Source organism: Periophthalmus magnuspinnatus, chromosome 10 (assembly GCF_009829125.3).
Source record: "Periophthalmus magnuspinnatus isolate fPerMag1 chromosome 10, fPerMag1.2.pri, whole genome shotgun sequence".
NCBI lineage: Eukaryota > Metazoa > Chordata > Actinopteri > Gobiiformes > Gobiidae > Periophthalmus > Periophthalmus magnuspinnatus.
This window is the reverse complement of record NC_047135.1, coordinates 10,595,216-10,616,569: the sequence shown is the minus strand read 5'-3', so window position 1 is coordinate 10,616,569 and position 21,354 is coordinate 10,595,216. Positions and strand designations below refer to the sequence as shown.

General features: G+C 38.2%; 2 protein-coding genes across 2 annotated transcripts in view; one reads left to right on the top strand and one right to left on the bottom strand.

Annotated features, from left to right (window-relative positions):
• Positions 1-21,354, top strand: part of psd2 (pleckstrin and Sec7 domain containing 2) — a 288,837-nt gene that overhangs the window by 7,637 nt on the left and 259,846 nt on the right. The window contains exons 12-13 of the mRNA XM_033974418.2: positions 2,476-2,896; positions 2,976-3,013. Of these exons, the coding sequence (XP_033830309.2) occupies positions 2,476-2,896; positions 2,976-3,013 (459 nt within the window). The remainder of the gene's footprint in view (positions 1-2,475; positions 2,897-2,975; positions 3,014-21,354) is intronic.
• si:ch211-39i2.2 (DNA damage-inducible transcript 4-like protein-like) lies at positions 17,207-18,516 on the bottom strand. The gene is made up of 2 exons (XM_055225101.1): positions 18,222-18,516; positions 17,207-17,664 (listed from the first exon to the last, which is right to left on the bottom strand). The coding sequence occupies exons 1-2, from the start codon at positions 18,421-18,423 to the stop codon at positions 17,222-17,224; spliced, it is 645 nt and encodes a 214-aa protein (XP_055081076.1). The 5' UTR covers positions 18,424-18,516; the 3' UTR covers positions 17,207-17,221.

Below are 21,354 nucleotides of genomic sequence, written 5' to 3'. Positions count from 1 at the left end.
AGAGCTTTGGTCCCCCAACCCGAAGGTTGGAGGATCCCGCTGGGACCAATTTCTGTCATTGTGTCCTTAGTTCTGTCATTGTGTCCTTAGGCAAGACACTTCGCCCAAGTGGTGTGTGCGTGATGATTGGCATTAGCTAATGCTAATGATTACACATGATACACATTTGACCCTCAATTAAGTTAATAGCAGAATAAACCACACTTACCGATCACACTTACACTTACACTTAAAATTCAATAAACATCAAATGACTAAATTAAAATTAAATAAATATCAAAATAATACATTAAAATTAAATAAATATCAAATTAAAGCAAGTAATTTAGCAATTTGGTACACCACCTTATATGATGCTCAGTGCTCGCTGGTTTAAGTCACATTCACAAAGTGGATGATTGTTGTTAATATTTGACACGTTTACGCTGAAAAAACTCCAGCGTCTTATCAGACTGACTGAGGTGTAATGACGTGGCGCCTTAATTTATTTAGCTTCATACTGTCCGCTGCCAACATTTTCAGACACAGCAGACACCGGTCTGTCCTCGTGTCCCCCCGGAGTCACGGTGAAGCCCAGTGCTAAATACTCTTCATCAGACTCCTCCTCGTCTTATTTTTCAGGTGACTTTACCTCCGTCTATCTCCGCCTTTCTTTTCATCCCTGTTAAAATGTTTTCCAGAGTGTCTCTTAAGCAAAAGTGTCTCTTGTTCACTGCCCTGTGTCACAATCTGTTCGCTCTCTCCTGCTCTTTGCTGTGCGCGCGCTGCGTACGCGCTGCATACGCGGAGTCATACGCACCCCCCACGGCATCTCACCACCCCACTATTTGAGAACCACTGCTCTAGTCTAACTTGTACAAACATCCACAGTGTCGTCGGTCGCGTACTTCCTTTGTTTTGTCCGTTTCGTCATGTTTAAAACGCAAAACTGCTGCGTAAAATTACGCAAAGACACGCGCATCATTTTACGCGTGGATTTATATATCCAGTCTCGTCTTTTTACACGCGTAGCAAACTCCGTCTGTTTACAGTAAACCACTGCATGTCATGCATCAGTGTGTTCCGCTGTCCATGGGCTTTAAGAGGAAAACATCACTAAACGTGTGTAATGTAACAGCTTGATTCTACAAGGGGGAGAGTGGGGTGTACTCTTCCAGTCATCTGTAGCTCTCACTCACTGTCGCTCCAGTAACCCACAGCCCCCACCTTATTGGCCAACTTTAGTGTCAATCACAAGCTAACAAGTTTGTTTTGCGCTGAGGAACAAAGTTGGCGCTGTCAGAAGTGTATTATGCTTGAAATTGACAAAAGAAATGCAGAGAAGTGACAGAACAGATTTCACTTTCCTGCAGCAGATTGGACATGGAGGATCTAACTTCCTGGACATAATTTCTTGACTGGATTATATTCTCTGGACCTTTACGAAATGAATGAGACCAACGTTGTGTGAATATGTTGATGTTTGACAGAACCAGAGCGCTCAAAGGTAAGTGAAGTCCAAATCCACATTTCTGACTTCTCTGTAAAAACGGCTTTCCTGTCAGCACTGTGGTGATTAGCGGTGTAAAGGGTTTACATATTCAGAAAGATGAATGCCGTAGCTTTCATTTGATGTGTAGATTGTTTGTGTGGGTGATGCAGAAATACACATACATTGCTGTAAAGTTGTAACGTAAAGTCGGAACGTTAAGTGGTTAAATTCAGCTTTATTCATATGTGACTGTCACATGAACTCTTTAAGGAGTCTTAAAGGTTTTTATAGTTCACAAAGGTTATCTGTGCAGTGCTTGTGTTTATGATAGTAGCATGCTAATGTTGCTAAGTGGTTCTGGTCACTATTTGCTTGTACATGCATTGTAACTTATTGTATTTGAAAAACAAATAGAGTGTGTTCAGAGCGGGTTCTTTTAATAGAGGTACAGCATGTCCATATTGGTGAAAGTGTGGCAAAAGCAAGACAACACTCACTGTTATGCTAAAAGTGGCTGCTTAGCAGTGAGCATGGAGCACAGTCAGGAGACACAAAGTGGTAAATATCTACAGTGATTTCAGTTGAATTTAAAACTGCCTCTCAAATGAGTATCTTAAGATGAACAATTATGCTATACTATAAAAATCCTATGAAATTCACATTTACCACTATAATCGAACCCCTGTAAAAAATAATGTCTAGTATTGGTATTCGGTATCAGCTAGTGGCGAAAATGAACTCATACTTGTTTTGGAGAAAATTGTGTCAGTGCATCCCTAGAATATCCACAAAAGGCTGCATACATCTTAACTGAATCCAAATCACAATATTAACTTGTAGTTCTCAAATAGCAAATAGCGTTCTTTAGGAAATGGGATGCCATTCCACTATAGAGATACATGCAGAACACCCCAGCATGACATCACTTCAAAGTATCCATAAGATCAGTCTCCCCTTCATGGAAATACAGCTCAAATCGTAAGTGTGTGTATTCTTGTATGTAGGTGGACGACTCTGTGGAGGTGTTGGATGCTGCTGCAGTAGAAGCCGCTCTGTCTCTGTGTGAGGAAGCTCACGCTTTGCCCGGACCCTGGGACACACAGCCGTCGGAGCAGCCCTCAGTCTCAGTCCAGGACCCCAGCCAGGACCCTCCCACTGGGGCTACTATGACAACTGCAAACACCCAAATGTCAACAACAACGGATGTAGATGATCCGCTCCAACATGATACCAAGACAGAGGAGCAGGTGAAGGGAGAGGGGGAAGGAACAGAGGTGACGGGAAGTGATGTCACCCCAGACCATGCACAAACAGGAAGCGAGGTCACAGAAGAGGGTGGGGAAGAAGGGAAAGAGGTGGTGGAGGCGATGGTGAAGAGTGAAGGAGAGGAGTGGAACCAAGCAGAAGCAAATCCACCATGTTTAGGTCTGTTGTTGTAAATGGGTAAATTAAATATGAGAGAAGGTGATGATGGTTTAAATGTAAATTATCTTTCTCACTGTAGATTCTGAGGACAGTTCTGTGTCAGGAAGAGAGTCCAAGGTAACACGTTTTCACTTATTGTTATGTGACCATATATATATCAATTATTGGCGATGTATAACTTGCACATTAAGCTAATCATATTTTGGATCTAGGATGGCGTAATTATGGGGAAAAAAGTAATCACAAATAACTGGGTGTGAAAAAGTGAAATCATAAAGTTTAGGGGCACTGTATTATAAAAATACTTATCTGCCTTAGTAGGATCCTTGGCAAAAGAAAATTTTATTCTGTCAACTTTATTTTACCATATTCTCCAGAATAACTACCCATATACTAAAAAAAAAAGGAAATAATAATTATCATTAGGAAAAGCTTGACATCATTGCGGGCGACCTCCAACAACTTGGAGTCACCATAGAGGACGCAGAGCAGCTGGCCCTAGACCGCCAGCGTTGGAAAAAACTGGTTCACCTGGTCGGCTCAACGCGTGGGGACGAGATGCCCCCCTCCCCTTTGCTGGAGCCTTAGATAGATAGAGATTAGGAAAAGATAATACAAAAATTATTTTAAAGAAAAAAAGATACAAAAACAGAATGATTCTTTTTAAAGTGCCTCCTCTGCTGCTTGTAGGAGGTGAAGGAGGAGGAGGTGTGCAGCGAGGCAGACCCTGACGATGGCTCTGAGTTGAAAGAGGAGGGTCCAGATGGCTCGTACCTGTCAGAGGTGGAGCCCGCGGCGTCCGAGAGCGAAGATGGATATGGCACTAACTCGCAGAGATACACTGCCGACTCACTCGCAAGCAGCCCTGCGTCATCCTCCCAACTGTAAGAGCACTCTTCTGTGATAAAGAGAGTATGAGCTTAAAGGAGCACTATGGAACTTTTCTGCTTGACCGTTTGCTTTCTGCTGGTGGTCACCATGGAGATATTAATGCTTTGCCAAGAATGATCCAGTGTATGACAAAAACAAATCTGTCTGAATGGAGACAAATATTCCACCAGGTAAAGTTACAAGTCATACTTGTGGAGAGGCAAGCAAACTCACAGTAAGGATGCATGTTTTTCAGGTTGTTTTTGAGCAATAAAAACACCTGTAATTAAATGCATACAAACATTCAATACCATACGGTAGAACATTTTAGGCAAAACAATAACTTTTCCATGTAGACAAGCAGTCAGCGGACCACCCACTAGAAAAGTTACATAATACACCTTTAGTACATTCCTAACAGGTTTAACTTGTGGATTTTGCTTTTGGACAGTTTACAGAAATATTGGATCCTGTCTTATTTTTAGAGTCAAATTATAGTATGTCTTATTATTTTATCCCTTTTTATATCTGCATAATCTGAGAGATAGAAAACTGATATAATTATCAGAAAATGACAGACAATATGAGTCATACAACTTTGACTTAGTTTTTAGTTAAATCCTGTTTGCAATAATTTTCTAGTTGCAACGTCTGGACCAAAAGGCAGTAGTGCCCCTTGTCCAAGAAAATCAAAGGTTATTACAGTATTTTGTAAAATACCTTAATAAGGCCTGATTCAATGAAAACGAGGCTAATGACCCTGTTTTTTCTGCTTCTCAGAGTAAAATCTGCTGAAACAGAAACAAACCAAGTTATGAATGTAGATGTGTAATTTCTGAATACCATTACAGCCTTGTCTCTAAGCTCAGCAAACGCTGTGCTGATAATACACTTAAGACTGTATAGGGGATCCTTTAACTTGGACTAAACCCGGGGACTAAACCCGGGGACTAAACCCGGGGACTAAACCCGGGGACTAAACCCGGGGACTAAACCCGGGGACTAAACCCGGGGACTAAACCCGGGGACTAAACCCGGGGACTAAACCCGGGGACTAAACCCGGATGTAAGTGTTGCCTCTACAATTACTGGCTGTCTCTGAGTGCAGTAAAATATGTGCTGATACAACACTTACAGCAGTGGGTCTCAAATAGTGGGGTGTGCCGTGAGATCCCAGGGGGGGCGCGTATGACACTGTAGATACTGTAGATAGCGTGTACGCAGCTTGCACACAGCAAAGAACAGGAGAGAGCGAACAGATCGTGACACAGGACAGTGAACAAGAGACACTTTTGCTAAAGAGACACTATGGAAACCCCCCCACCCAGGGGGGCGCGAAATGTTTTCTTCTTCATAGGGGGGCATGATAGAAAATTATTAAGAAGCACTGACTTACAGTGAGGCAAATAAGTATTTGAATACCCTGTGATTTTGTGAGTTCTCCCACTTAGAAATCATGGAGGGGTCTGAAATTTTCATCTTAGGTGCATGTCCACTGTGAGAGGCATAATCTAAAAAAAAATCACATTGTATGACTTTTTAAATAATTTATTTGTATGTTACTGCTGCAAATAAGTATTTGAACACCTGTCTATCAGATAGAATTCTGACCCTCAAAGACCCTGTTAGTCCACCTTTAAAAAGTCCAACTTCACTCCACTTATTATCCTAAATTAGAAGTTCCTGTTTGAGGTTGTTATCTGCATAAAGACACCTGTCCACCCCATACAATCAGTAAGACTCCAACTACTAACATGGCCAAGACCAAAGAACTGTCAAAATGCACAAGGGACAAAACTGTAGACCTCCACAAGGCTGGAAAGGGCTATGGGGCAACTGCCAAACAGCTTGGTGAAAAAAGATCCACGGTTGGAGCAATTATTAGAAAATGGAAGAAGCTAAACATGACTGTCAATCTCCCTCGGACTGGGGCTCCATGCACGATCTCACCTTGTGGGGTCTCAATGATCCTAAGAAAAGTGAGGAGTCAACCCAGAACTACACGGGAGGAGCTGGTCAATGACCTGAAAAGAGCTGCGACCACCGCTTCAAAAGTTACTGTTAGTAATACACTAAGACATCATGGTTTAAAATTATGCATGGCACGGAAGGTTCCCTTGCTTAAACCAGCACATGTCCAGGCCCGTCTTAAGTTTGCCAATGACCATTTGGATGATCCAAAGGAGTCATGGGAGAAAGTCATTTGGTCAAGTGAGACCAAAATAGAACTTTTTGGTCTTAATTCCGCTCGCTGTGTTTGTAGGAAGAAGAATGATGAGTACCATCCAAAGAACACCATCCCTACTGTGAAGCATGGGGGTGGTAGCATCATGCTTTGGGGGTGTTTTTCTGGACATGGAACAGGACGACTGCACTGTATTAAGGAGAGGATAACCGGGGCCATCTATTGTGACATTTTGGGGAACAACCTCCTTCCCTCAGTTAGAACATTGAAGATGGGTCGTGGCTGGGTCTTCCAACATGACAATGACCCGAAGCACACAGCCAGGATAACCGAGGAGTGGCTCCGTAAGAAGTATATCAAAGTTCTGGTCTCCAGACCTAAACCCAATGGAAAATCTTTGGAGGGAGCTCAAACTCTGTGTTTCTCAGTGACAGCCCAGAAACCTGACTGATCTAGAGAACATCTGTGTGGAGGAGTGGGCGAAAATCCCTCCTGCAATGTGTGCAAACCTGGTGAAAAACTACAGGAAATGTTTGACCTCTGTAATTGCAAACAAAGGCTACTGTACCAAATATTAACATTGATTTTCTCAGGTGTTCAAATACTTATTTGCAGCAGTAACATACAAATAAATTATTTTTAAAAATCATACAATGTGATTTCCAGATTTTTTTTAGATTATGTCTCTCACAGTGGACATGCACCTAAGATGACAATTTCAGACCCCTCCATGATTTCTAAGTGGGAGAACTTGCAAAATCACAGGGTGTTCAAATGCTTATTTGCCTCACTGTAAAATGTACCAGGGATGCTTACACTCATTGTGGGTACTTGTCTTTACAAGTACCCACAATGATAAAGGATAATTTACGAGAATTGTCATTTGAAAATAGGACAATGTACAAAATATGACTCAATCTGGACATGGCAGAGTCTTATTTTGAAGATGTATCACAAGGCTTCAACAAGGATGGAAACAGGAATTAACTGTGTCTTAACCAGGATCTTATGGACTCTACCAGGCACAACTTGATCCTAATAATTATACTATAATTTTCTCATATTCTCTGGCTTATTTGCTGTTGTTGCTCTGTTTTCAGGTCAACGTGTGGTGAGGACCAGGAGGCTGTGCAGGCTCAGAAGATCTGGAAAAAAGCCATAATGTTAGTGTGGAGGGCAGCAGCCAATCACAGGTGAAATTTGAAGAGCCCTACAACAACAATGCATAATAATAGTTGGGATGCAATGACTAAAGTGTAGCTATGATTCATAATCGACTGCTTATTTAATCAAATGCTGTTTTGTCCACAAAGAAATTGTTCAGTACTAGAGTATATGTTGGAAACAAATTTCCAGTAGTGTAATTTAGAGTTGAATCATCTGCAGTTTATGAGTTTTAATCTTCAAAATATAACTTTACATACATTTTTTTTCTTTGGTTAATCTTTGTCTGTGTCCCTTTCAGATACGCTAGTGTGTTCCTGCAGCCAGTGTCAGACGATATTGCTCCAGGATACCACAGCATTGTGCACAGGTAAAGCCAGAGGATACGTTGACTTGCAATTAACAGATTATTTTCAGCTGGGACAGAAAATTCTGAGAGCAGTGAATCATTTTACAGTTTAGAAATCATGAAAATACAGTACAGTAAATTTCGGACTACAGAGCGCACCTGTATATAAGCCGCACCAGCTAAATTTGAAGAGAAAATCAATTTTGTCCATATATAAGCCGCACCTGAATATAAGCCGCAGGTTTTCATATTGTAACATGAGATATTTACACAGAAAGACGGTGCACCGACACGCTTTTTTTTAAACTGTGCCTGAAAATTGGCACCAACACGACATCAACACGGGATGAACACACCTGCAGGTTTAGAAAATAAAACTGCACCAACACGGAAAATCAGCTTTTATTTCCTCTGAAAACTTTTGTCGTCTTTTTACATTGACCAAGTTGGATTCATTGATGTCGAGCTTACGTGCAGTGGCTCTATTTCAGGGGTCGGCAACCCGCGGCTCCGGAGCCGCATGCGCCTCTTTCAGCCTTATACTGCGGCTCTGGGTGGCTTGGGAAAATACATTTTAAGTATTTAATTGAAGTGTGTTTTATTTGTGTTAGCTCTTTTTTGTTGTAGTTTAAATTGGAAGATTATTAAAATAAAATTATATTTTCTTATTTTTCGTTGCTCAAAATAAGCGTCACACTCGCGGAACAATGTTCAAAACAAACACCGCTCACGTCTCACAGACACAGACACAGACACTGACACTGTCCTGCGTAAAGAGCCCTGATTTTCAGACGCTGTGCGCACAGGGGTCAGGAGCAACTTTCGCCCGTCCCTAATGACACACTAATAAGCTCGTCCGTAGATGTATCATGAAAATCCTGCTGGAAATCGCCACAGAAATCTATTTGATGTAGTAGCAAGTATATTATCTGCTCTTGTCTCCGCGATGACGTTTCACGTATAACATATCAGACACGACGCACAAAAGTAGAGCCACAAGCGAGTGAAAATGAGCCAAAACAAAAGTCTTTGGAGAGTTTTTAACAAAGGGGAAAAGGACAACTGAGGAGCCAGAAGAGGAGACTACGACCTCCAAGAAAAAGAAATATAAATTTAACAGACAATGCCTACTTAAAATCTGGGTTTGTCGCTACAGGTGACTCTCACGCGCAGAGTCCGCTCTGCGTAATATGCGGGAAAAGCAAATGAGGCAATGAAACCTTCAAAACTGCTTTGGCACATGGAGAATAAGCACCTGGGATTAAACGATACGCCTTTTAGAGTTTTTTTTTGTTTTTGTTTTTTTGAAAGAAACTGTGGAGCAGAGTAGACATAATCACATAATCAGCGCAGAGCTCACACTGATGCAGCGGTTTGGTGAGTTGTATTTTTTATGCACTTAAGTTATTTTTGCCATATTTATCTGGCACGTGTAGAAGGCTTGTCCGTGAAAATAAAACCTACATTATTCCGTTACATTATTATTATTATACACTGTGTTATCTTCATTTTAGATGTCAAAAAGTATTTGCGGCTCCCAGTGTTTTATTTTACGTGGAAAGTGGGTCCAAATGGCTCTTTGCGTGTTACAGGTTGTCGACCCCTGCTCTATTTCCTTCTTAATCTTAAAAACTGCATCATATCCATTTCATGATGCGCAAAATGATCGTTCAAAATCAAAACTAGTGAATTCTTCAGAGCAGAATCTTTCCCCACGTCTGTCTCACTTTTACATTTACAGCTAGAGAGCGCCCCCCAGGAGCCGTTATCCAGTAAAAATCCATAAATAAGCTGCACTGCTGTATAGGCCACAGGGTTCAAAGCGTGGAAAAAAAGTAGCGGCTTATAATCCGAAATTTATGGTATATCAGCATATGTCTAACACCCAGTAGTGTCAAAATACATTTGCGTGATTGTTATTCACCATTTGTTTACTGTTAATAGAGTTTGTCAGTTAGGGATTGTGTTGTCACACCTCATCTCTATTGAATATGCTTGTGTCTGCTCTGTACTTGCAATTATTTAAAAAAAAAATTAAAATCTTTGGATCTTACACACAGGGTTCATAAAGTTGCTTCACCATTTTTCAACAATAAAATAAAAAATGAAAATCAGCTGCTTGTGAAATGTTACTTATCAGTTCTACAGTTTTGAACATGAAGTCATTAGACCCATTGCTATTATTAAGCTGTTTTAGATCAATGTTGCTGTACAAAATGTGGAAATAATAATCTATGTATGTTATATTATGCTTTTTCAGGTATTTAGTAATAAACACTGACTCTCCGTTCTACTCTCCCCTGTCTCAGACCCATGGACCTGTCAGCTATAAAGAAGAACATAGAGTCTGGAGTGATCAGGACCACAGCAGAGTTTCAGAGGGACATAATGTTGATGTTCCAAAATGCGGTCATGTACAACTCGTCCGACCACGACGTGTACCACATGGCCCTGGAGATGCAGCGCGATGTGCTGGAGCATGTGCAGCAGTTTTTGGCCACTCAGCTCATCATGCAGACCTCAGAGAGCGCCATCTCCGCTAAAAGTCTGAGAGGGAGGGAGGGGGTGAGGAAGCCCGGAGAGCCCCCAGAGAAGGTACAGGGTGGGGAGTAAATGGTACTAGGCCTGTATTAAATCATTAGAGCATTATTGTTTTTTTTAAAAATGTGATGTGTTAAATACATTTACTTAAAAAAGAAAGAAAAGAAAATTTATAAATATCAACACTATCCTAATGGATATAATTTGAATAGGAATTGGACCATTCCTGAAGGGCTTTTAAATGGCTTGGATCTATACAATAACTATAGTAAGACCATTTGATAACGTTAAAGAAACTACTATTTTATATTAAATTAATTTCTATTATCTGAAAAGAAACTAAGAAAAAAATCAGTATTAATCATTTTTCTTAGTATCAAAATCACATTTGAAATTACAGTATTATGACAACAGTAATAGTAGTGTAGTAGTTAGTGTTGTAACAGCAATAATATTTAACTCTTCCAATTTTACGTAAGAGTTGAGAGTACCATATGACCAAGGTAAACTGTTGAGTCAGTCTTGAGTCAAGTTTGTGTCATGAGATGAGCCTCTGACTTAAGCAGAGTCACATCCTGCTGAACAGAGTCTGCGTCTGTCTCGTGTATTTATACTTCCATGGTCTGTCTCGGAAAGTGAAAGTCTCAAATCTAAACTAAGGCTGGACCAGGTCTACAATGGATCTAACTGTTACTTGAGTAGTTCTAAACAGGGACTAACCTTAAATTGACTTTAAGGACTACATTTAACCAACCCTAGAACTAATCTCAAACATTTCTTCTAGAATAAATCTTTTAAAAAGCATAACCTTTCTGATGGAGAGTCGTGCTACATGTTGATGATTTTCTTTTTTCTCAGTATGGTATTAAAATTACAGACAATGCCTGTGGTACAAGCTTACCAAAACCTGATAAATGTCTGATTTCTACACCTTTAAAATTAAAGGACGTGTCGTATTTCTGTAATCAGAGGAACCATGACCCGAAAGAAGGCAGATGATTTTTCCATTAACATTTCATTTTAATAATCTTTTAGCTCCAAAATGTGATAATCTGATTTTGAGTGTGTATGCAATCACAGTATTCTTTTTCTGACACCTTGACCTGCCCAAGATGGCGGAAAACACTGCTTCCTCTCGTTATCAGTTTTTACCTTTTTTTTCTTCAAACCAAATCCCCTCTCTGTCCCTTTACCTTTCCCCAATTCTGTGCTGTGTTCATACCCTCAACTCTTTCTCTTTCCCAGTCTGCCCAGTTGAACACTGTGTAACCTGCTCTCTCTCTACCTCTCCTACCTCTCTTCACCTCTTTCCTAGTTGAGCTATGTTTAAACTCCCTCACCCTCTCTCTGTCTCTCTTTCTGTCTTCCCTCTCTCTCTACCTCCTTCCTGTTGAGCCTTGTTTAACCTTCTCTCACTCTCTCTCTCCCATCTATCTCATCTCATCTCCCTGTGTCTCTCCCTGCCTCTATCCTTCATTTCTCTCTCTCCTGCTTCCCTGTTGATCTTTGTTCAACGTCCCACTCTCTCCTCTCCGTCTCCCCATCTCCACTCTCTCTCTTTCTTCTCTCTCCCTCTCTCCTCCCTTTCTTCCCTGTTGATCCTTGTTTAACCTCCCTCTCTCTCCTGTGTCTCCTCATGGCTGTTTGTCAGGACTCTGTTCCAATGGCCTCTCCTGCTTTCCTTCTCTCTCTCTTTGTAAGTATCCAGGCTCTGCTCCTCCCTCCACGGAGCCGCTGCAGACTCCCTGTCCTCCACTCATCTGTGCTTCTCATCTTTTATTTAATCTTTATTTATTTGATTTATAATTTTGTTTCTGTGATTTTAAAATGACAAAAATGAACAAAGGTAGCTTGCACAATGTTGCACAGAAGATGATATTGGTTGTTCAGTTAATTGAAGCTAACTGCAATCCATGGGTCCTGAATGAAGAAAAAGTTAGGAATGTTGCCATAGCAATTAACAATTCAAAACAAAATAATATATCTTTGGATCATCAACTGTTGTCAAAATGGCTCCATATAACAGAAATTTGTAACCCACAAATGGGGCTATTCAGATTAAGGAAGTCAAGGTGAATCAGTGAATCAATAATCTTGATTATTCAGGTCACACTGTAATGGTAAGAACTAATAGTGAATAATAATTGTGAGAATTTTAGAAGTTAATTTAAGCCATTTCTATGTAATTTGTGCTCCCAAAAAAGCAAATCAAATTTTTATCTGGCTGTTTACGTCACATCAGCTTTATTTCATCTTTTAGAAAGTTTGATTTCATAAAACTCACATACTAGAAGCGTGGTGATCTACTATACAAGAATGGAAGTGCTTTTCACAGTTGTTTGACCATGGTGTTGTTCGTTCAGTTCACCGTTGAGTCAATGTTCAAATAAATTGAGATTTTTTTTCTCACAGTTGTAAAAGTAAAATGTGTTATTGTGACATTCCTGTTTCAGATACATGATGATCAATAGTTTAGTTATTAATTCTTATCTGTCACTAATAAATCACAGTATTGATTTGAAAACAGACTCAACTAAATCAAGACCAATATAAACTAAAATGCCTTAAAGGTACGCTATGTAACTTTTATAGCGGAGGGTCCACCACCTGTTTATCTCCATGTAGATAAACGCGTTTAATATCATACTGTGGGACCTTCTATAACATCTATAACACATGGATCCACGTGCAAGTTACATTGTGCACCTGTTTAACCTCCAGCTCCAGCTCAGTGCATGTGTGAAAGAGCTCACCTGTCATTATTGTACATTTTTGTGACTTGACTTCTCATTTGTGATATTAAAAACAGGGTTCGCAGGCTGCTGAAAACTTATCTTTACTGCACTCTGGTCACTTTTTAATTTCATGTTATTTGTGTTTGTGATTTTTGCATGTTTTAACTAAATTTACTTTTCTTTTAACCATGTTTTTTTTCCTCATTTGCCAAACAAGCTATGAGATATCCACATATTGTTTGTGACGAGCCCTATTTCGAAGCCTTTTTCTGTCCATTTTTTAAAATATTTTTTTCAACCCCATTTTCATTTTTGTCCTTTCAGGATGGGGGCACAAGGGGGCGTCGCAGTGCCATGGAAGCAGATTTGAAAATGAAGAAGTAGAGTTCTCACTGTGGCAAAACCAAAACTGGCAAAACCTGGGGCATTCGCTGGTAATGGAGTCATATCGGTCTGTAGGGGGCAGTGTGGAGATCAGTTAAAAAGAGTACATTGGATCGGCATGTTCTGAGCGTCATTTGTTAAATATTTGCTTTTCTTTTTGTACTAAGTCATTGTCATCCTACCTCATACTGGTTTAAATAGTCAAATCTACACACACACACACACACACACATATATGTATGTGTGTATATATATAAAGTAGGGTGTAAAGTTGCACTATGTAACTTCTGCTGTGGGAGGTCCACTACTGGCTTGTCTCAATGGAAATGTTTTTGCTTTGCATGGAGTGTTCCGCGGTATGGTAGTAAGAGTATTTATTCAGCATGTATTTAATTACGGGTGTATATATTGCTCAAAAATACATCTGAAAGCCATACATTCTTACTGTGAAAGGGGTCTTGGCCTGATGGTGTCAATTCTGTGTCTCTATAGAGATGGATGAGTTTAATGCAATACTGTGGAACATTCTAGGCAAAGCAATAACATCTTGTACCCTCCACCACAAAGTTACATAGTATACTTTTAAAATAAACTATTTAAGATCAATAATTGTAGCATACTGCTCCTACTAACTTAAAAACAGCAATACAATCTCAACTGAACCTGGCATGCCATTAGCTGTCTGATCACTGAGAGCACTTTTGGCAAACTATATTGTTATAGTCGTACAGGATCTGTCAAGCCAAACTGAGTACCAGTAACTCATGATGTTAATCCAATCAGAAAACAGTATGAGAACCAAAACACAATGTAAACATGCAAAATTCTTAAAGTAAAATGTATTTGTAATTATGGATAATCAACATTCCATTTATCAGTAAAAATTTTACAAGATTTAAATCTGTCAAGGTCTTTATTTGAAGATACAGATAAGTAATGTTTATGACATATTTAAAATATATCCTACATATCCATGGGTTTCAATATGATGAAAAAAATTGTATTGTTGCCACAGCAAATAACTATTAAAAACTAAATCCTATATCTTTTGAATGGAAAAAAGTCATCAAAATGTTGCCTATAACAGGAAGTTGAAACGAATGAATACTGCCTTTTTAAAAATTGATCTCATTGTTAATACATCTTAAGGACTCAAGTCTGGACAAATGATCCATATCTTTCCTAAGTTGTATATTTTCTGCTGGTGGACATATTTTTCTCATATTTAAATTGTGGTAAACTCACTGAATGACATGCCAATCTGATGTATGAAACAACAGTGTACCTATTGTTTGATAGGTCCAAGTCTCCAACCCTACTTCCTGTTTCATTTTCACCAGCGAAGACAATAGAGACCATTATCTTTCTGCTAAAAATGACGTATTCACCAGCAATTATAAAAGTTAACTAGTGATGGAGCTGATTATTATTTATCATAGATGCATCAATACTTCCACTTACACTCAGAGGCAACGGGAATACTTTATTCACTGATATGTGACAAACAAAAGCAAAAAAGGTTAAAGACATTTTTAACCTTGTAAACATATCAACATATTTAACATAATATATGAATAATATTTTTTGAAAAGCGTGTGGTAGTCAGTGTTTCTGGTTTTCAGTTCATTCAGACACATGCAAGATATAATTAAACTATTGAATACTAAAACAAGTAAGTCGGAAATCAGAGAGATAGATTCCTGAAGCTTTAGTGGACAACAGAGCCTAATTTACCACTTTTCACCTTGTGGTAATTCATTCTTTAATTACAAAAAATAAATAAATAAATTGACCAACTACTGGTACTAATTTAATTCTATCAATATCCAATAGTTTCATATCTATGCTTAGATATATTTATAGATGCATTTTAATAGAGGTCAACAGCCAGTTCAGCACGTGATCTGGATCAGAGATCAGATTTTGGAGGAAGAAATTTGACATTTTTGAGATACATTGCACTGATTAAAAGTATATGAGAAGAAAACTTTTTCTTTTGCCTTTTGCCCAGCCCTGGTTATTAATGAAGGTCAAGATCCACGATAATATCATGAAAACGTAAACATTAAAATCTGTTTTTAGTGGCAGTGTTGGTGCATCTGGACATTTCACTGTAGGATGTAGCTGAGTGTTTGTGTACATAGGACCTGCCTGTTTATGTGATGTAGAGGGACAGTAGGTTTTGTATCTGTGGTAGATAAAGTTTGGTTTGAATAGAGCTACTCATGTTTCTGTTGTACATTTGTTAAATAAAAGATTATTCTTTTTAAGTCAAAGTCGGTGTGATAACGTTTTGTTTTTTTTTTTCATTTTGACAACCAATTCTTGTGGTCTACTATTATACAATATAATACGAACATGTAATCCAGTTTATTTATAATTTGTTGAGAATTAGATGACTACAGACTCGAAATACATTCCTAAGGGAAGGGAAACAAAAAAAAAGATGTCTAGGTCCTCAAAGACTTGAAATCTAGTATTGTAATCAACAAAGTTATGTCAAAGATTTTATATATATATATATATATATATATATATATATGTATGAATGAGAGAGAGAGATATAGTTTCTTAGGCATAGGCCTTAAATGAACTGTTCTAATGACATTTTCAAGTTTTGGGGATTGAGCAAATAGATTCAAAACAGCAAAGTGTGACCTGTAACTTACCTGGAAGGGATACCTGCTTGTCTAGATAGAGCTGTGGAAAATACTGTAGGCTATTACAGTAAAGCAATCACAAGAAAAGTTACATGATCCCACTTTAAGATTGAATTTATTTTGAGGACTTAGGTTTGAAAAAAGGTTTATTTAAAAAAAAAGATTTATGGCAATTATGTACTAGGCCATATTATCTCCACTCCCGGGGACTTTTTTGCTCCTCTTTTTACAATGGGGGCGGTGTTTGAATTGCTGAGTCATGTAAAATAGAGCTATTTTCCGCTTGTTCACATCAGACCATATGACCTGTTTTCTCATGCGACACTTTGGTAACTTTCTGTAGAACTGAATTGTTACCAATTATCAGATTTAAACCTTCATTACAGGCTGGTATAACAAATAGTCTAGTTATATTTTAGTTGTTTTTTTATCCATCTGAAAGACAGTGAGAAGACGTTGCAGTCCATTCGAAATGACTTTACATGTGCAAATATCTGAGTATTAAAAATGCCAATATTTGAAGGATTACATTGAATAGTTAAGATTCTCTTTTTGCATTATACACACACTAGCCTCAGATGTAGCTGCTCTATCTCTCTGAACTGCTGAAAGCCCTGTATCCCAAACTGAAAAATAAAACAGTAGTTCAACATGTGTCTAATTAGTGTCCTCATTAACTGCCAACCTTTAAATTGCAACTAGTCTTCCTTAGCCAATTATACAATAGAAATTTGTGATTTTTTACAATACAAGAATAAAAAAAAAAATATATATATATATATATATATGATAAAAGGTAATGGCTGCATAATGAGCAGACACGACACAGTAAATAGTGTAAAAAGATTTATTTTCTACAAATCCATAAATAAAGACTTTAAGGAATGAGTCCGGCCCATTCCTGTTTACACTCCACATTCACTCACTCTGTGCAAAAAACAGCAGTCAGACGGTAACAGTGACAAAAAAATAATAACCTTTAGAAAAAAAAAAATACAGAAAAAAAAACCATTTCCAGTGCAAGGACTGCGGTAAACATTGTACACAGGGTTTAGTTGAAAGTAGACCTGTCAAAATAATTACTACATCAAACTAGATCAATATATGCAAGTGAAACCAATTAGTACAGGCTAGAACTGCATCATGTGTATCTTGTATTGGCACTAATGGGGAATGATCTTTTTTTTTTAGAATGAAACTTGAAAGTTCATTTAGCAATTTCTTCATTACAGCTAAAGTTTTGTTTACAATATGGTTAACTTAGGAGTAAGTATATTGGTAATTTTTCAGAGGTATAAAGTAGTCTTGAAAAGGATATGAAAATATTGCCTTCAACAATCAAATAACTATAGACCAAAATTTCTTTTAGTGGGCAAAAGTAGTCTTCAAAAGTATGGTTAACAATAAATCATAGAATTCTATTGAAATGACCTAGATCTAGTTGAAATCGTGGATAACAGGGCTAGCAGAGGAATAGAGCTTCCTTTTAACTAGCCTGTATTCTGCTCTCAGCTTCACAGTTTTGCTTGGGTCAAAAATGTGCTTAAAGGCGGGCCAACCACGCTCCTCCATTTTGAACCACACGGATAGCTCGAAGGTGGGTGTAACGCTTGGATCAGGAGAGAAGGCGCCCAGGAATTTTGGCCCGTCTTTGGTCTCGACAAAGACTTTGACAAAGGCCCCCCGAAGTCCACAGGGTTCGTCGGCGGAGGCTCGGACCACGTCTTGGGACACTCTGGAGGTCATGTGACAGGGGAGCATCAGGGCCTGGCAGTGCAGAGCAGAAGACTTAGCCGCGGTCAGACACAGCTCCAGTTGTCGAGTGATGCTGTGCTGTAGGTGGCGCTCTTCTTCCTCTAGTGTGACATCGAAAGAAGCAACTGTAAGAGACAAGAATATAGTTTAGCATTACACACAGGCACACGCACAATACTTAGAATGGAATAATTGAACTAAAACATCTAGGCGCATATATTTTCATGCCATTAATGTAAGTTAACATAATATCGATAGTTGTATCTTTTAAAATTTTCTCATTGAGAGGAATGCTCAGTAATTATATGAAAACCAAATCTTCAAAAGTGTAGGCTACCCATTCCTCTTCCCCGTTTGAAAAACAACTTTGGACTTAAGGGACAGATTTGAGCAAATATTTCCCAGGTTAAATGTAAAATGTTGGTAAAACTTCAGCAAAACTGGAAAAATTTAAGACAATTCATTAAAACAGTGATAATGAAATGAATGAACATGTCCCTGACATGTTGCATCAGTAACCAATTGTCCTGAATGGAGCCTTCCGCTATGAAAAGTAGTCCCGTCGTCCATTCTTTTTAGATGCTGGCGTAGTGATATTTTCAACACGGAAGTTTAATTTAAAGTATATTCTGCATCTAATTAGTAACAAAAATATTTATCTGAAGTCAACTTAAGACGTTACAATTGTGTAACTTACATAGAGAGTGGCTGTCAGCGTCCTCGTAGCTCTCCACACTTCCCCGTCGGGCTGAGCAGGCAGGGGGCATCTTGCTGCCGGTTGAAGTCTTCGGGAAAAGAAACTTCTCGATCATGTCAGCGACGCTGTTTTCCTCGGGCAGCACCGGGACTCCTTGACCGAACAGTAAAGCCGTCGTATACACCATCCTGATTCCTTTTTGTTGAGCTCCAGATCTTCCACCAAGCGTTTGTTCGGTAATCTATCCATGTATGAGGTGAAGCTGAGACGAGTGACGGCGAGAGCGAGCCTCGGTGTTTTATACCCGAGGACACGCAGGTTGCATCAGCTGACGGAAGCCAAAACCTAGGCATTTCAAGCGGAGGCGGGTTTTTAGCAACAAAAAACACAATAAACTATGAAAATACAGTTTATATTGTCTGGGCCAAGAGAAAAATATTGTGTAATTTGAATTTAGTCTTACCAGCACAATGTAAAAGGGGAAAGGTTGATAAGCCCACTAAATATCAATAAATACGCACAAACAACATGGAAATAAACAAATCCTCACCTTATTTTTAATTCAGACGATAACTTCAACGTTGTTCTTAAGCCTAACTTAATTTCTGACCCTAACTTTGAAAAGTCTCGTGATATTTATTGTGATAATAAATCAAATAATATGTAAAATCATGCCTACTCGGACGAAATACCTAGAATTTAGAGTGCAAACAGCTGAGCATGTGACGTAGGCCGGACTCGACCCTGGATTGGTCGAGAAATTTCCTGAAAAAAAAAAAAAAAAAAAAAACAGCATCACGCAACAAACTCAGGCGTTGCAGAGATGAGATTACAATATTGCATACGCCAAAATAATGTAGTCTATGTTGTTAAAATATACTTTGGGTTTGTTTTATTTGCTAATTAAAGATGGTGACAATAGGAAAATAGCTAGCCTACTTTCAACACTCGTAAAATGCATAATCAGAGTTTCGGCTTCATTAGCCTATATGAAAAAATAAACACGTATTCTGACTTTGAATCATGTTTGGACTATCTCTTTTCCATTGTTGCAGCATAATATGAAGTCTGATGCAACACAACAAGCTATTGAGGCTAACGCTTAATGACGTCACATGATCTGAACCACACTCTTTTGCCTTTGTCACTGTCATTTCATTTATACATTTTGAAATCTATTATTCATCACATTTGATTATTTTTCTATATAATCTTTATTTCGTATATTGTTGCTTTATTGAAAATTGTTTGAAAATAGTTCAATAGCATAATCTTTGCATCTTTAAATTGGATTAATTGCTGCCATAACGATTAAATTTCTAGTGATACCAATAACGTGTTTCTTATCATATTTTACATTATCAACACGAATGCGCACCTGTTTCTCTATTTCTATCCACACAACAAGTTAATGTAGTCAGCGATTAAATTCCTTATATTGCTACACCCCCCTCACCATAAAAGTAGCTATACGTTAAATACTTGGGACTCAGGACTTGGACGTTAGAAAGAGAACATCATTTTTTATTTTATTGTTAAGGGCCTATGATGCAATGTCTTAAATAGCAGAATATTGTCAACCTCTCCCACCATTCATTTCACCAACTTTAGTTTAATAATGATAAACTTCACAATATTTTAACCTTGACATTATCCTTCTTAAATGCCACTAAGGGCTTAATCTTGTTTATATTTAACTGCAGTGTGTATGTAGCTCTGCTTGTGTTACTACTTTTAATGAGGCTCTGATATTTGAGCTGTCATGTACGGTGCGACTTTACTCAGCCGATCTCTCTGATGTAGGTCACACGTGTCCAGGCTTTCACTGCTGTGCCAAAAAAGATTGATGTGAAAAATAGCGCACTTAATCAAAGGATGAAATATTTGGGTCATGAATTTTAAACTAAAAGTACGACGGAATATAAGGGTCGCTTAAATTAAAAAAAATATGCGGGCGCTACGAGAAAAAAAAGTCATAATATTACGAGAAAAAAAAGTCGTAATATTACGAGAATAAAGTCGTATTTTTATGGGAGTATAGGCTGCTGTGCGTGAATGAGTGACCAATGTGTTATGGGTTATGGAGAATTTGGAGCATTTTGTTCAGATAAACTTTCAGCTGGGGTTTACACATGATGAAATACTGTGTCTTTTAGCCCACCATCACCACACTATCATCAGTATAAGTACTTTGAAGGGACACTGCCAGCATTTGAGTTTTCCTTGAGTAGATGTCTTCCCACTGTGAGTAAGTCTATACGTGACAAAAGCTTTATGTTGACAATATGAAATGATTTGCACATTTTTGTTTCTTGCACAGCTCCTTCAGATATGATTGTTTTTCTCATTTTTGTGTTTATCCTTTCCCTAAAGTCACTCAATGTCTTGTGTGTTTTTTTGTTTTTTTTTTGTTTGTTTTTTTTAATCAGATCTTAGTTGTAGATTTCACAAATACTTTTTTATTTTTTGGACCACTGATTTATATTTATACTTGAATAATATTATTTTTAAGTAACATTAGTCTTACTTGAGTACAATTTTTGGCCACTCTACCCACCTCTGGCTATAATAAGAGAAAACCTTTACATTGTGAAAAGCTCATTTAAAAGCGTTTTTAAAACCTTGATAAGCCTACACTGAAACTGACATACTGTTTTTTATTTAATTAATTAATTTACTGTTGTTAGGTTACTAAAATTTCAAACTCAATTTTGATACTAACGAATAGACTTGATACTCAATACAGATTCCAATAACATTCTTTATTTAGACAACAGAATGTCATTTTCTAGATTAAATCATAGTAGTTTCTTTTATATTCCCATGTTTGTCCAGGTAGGTTCCATAGTGGTCCATGGGCGTATACTACATGGTCTTATACTCACTTATACTTATTCTGATACAGCCAAACAGCATTCTAAAGCTATTCAAGAAAGGTTCATTTCTGTCCTGTAAATGTGTGTGTTGTGTGTGAGTATTGATACCTGATCAAAGGAGTATCTGGTTTTGATACTTATTTTAGCACCGATTATCAGATTTTGATATTTTTTACAACCTTTGTGTATAGTCAGAAATCCAGTCGGAACCTGTTTTGGTCCAATCACAGTGACACGGCAAA

What these genes read in the sequence shown, in the direction of transcription:
- si:ch211-39i2.2 (XM_055225101.1), bottom strand. Translation starts at nt 18,423, where the DNA reads ATGGTGTATACGACGGCTTTACTGTTCGGTCAAGGAGTCCCGGTGCTG. An exon ending in TCTATGTAAGTTACACAATT is followed by an intron (nt 17,665 to 18,221) that starts GTAACGTCTTAA and finishes TGTCTCTTACAG; the next exon opens with TTGCTTCTTTCGATGTCACA.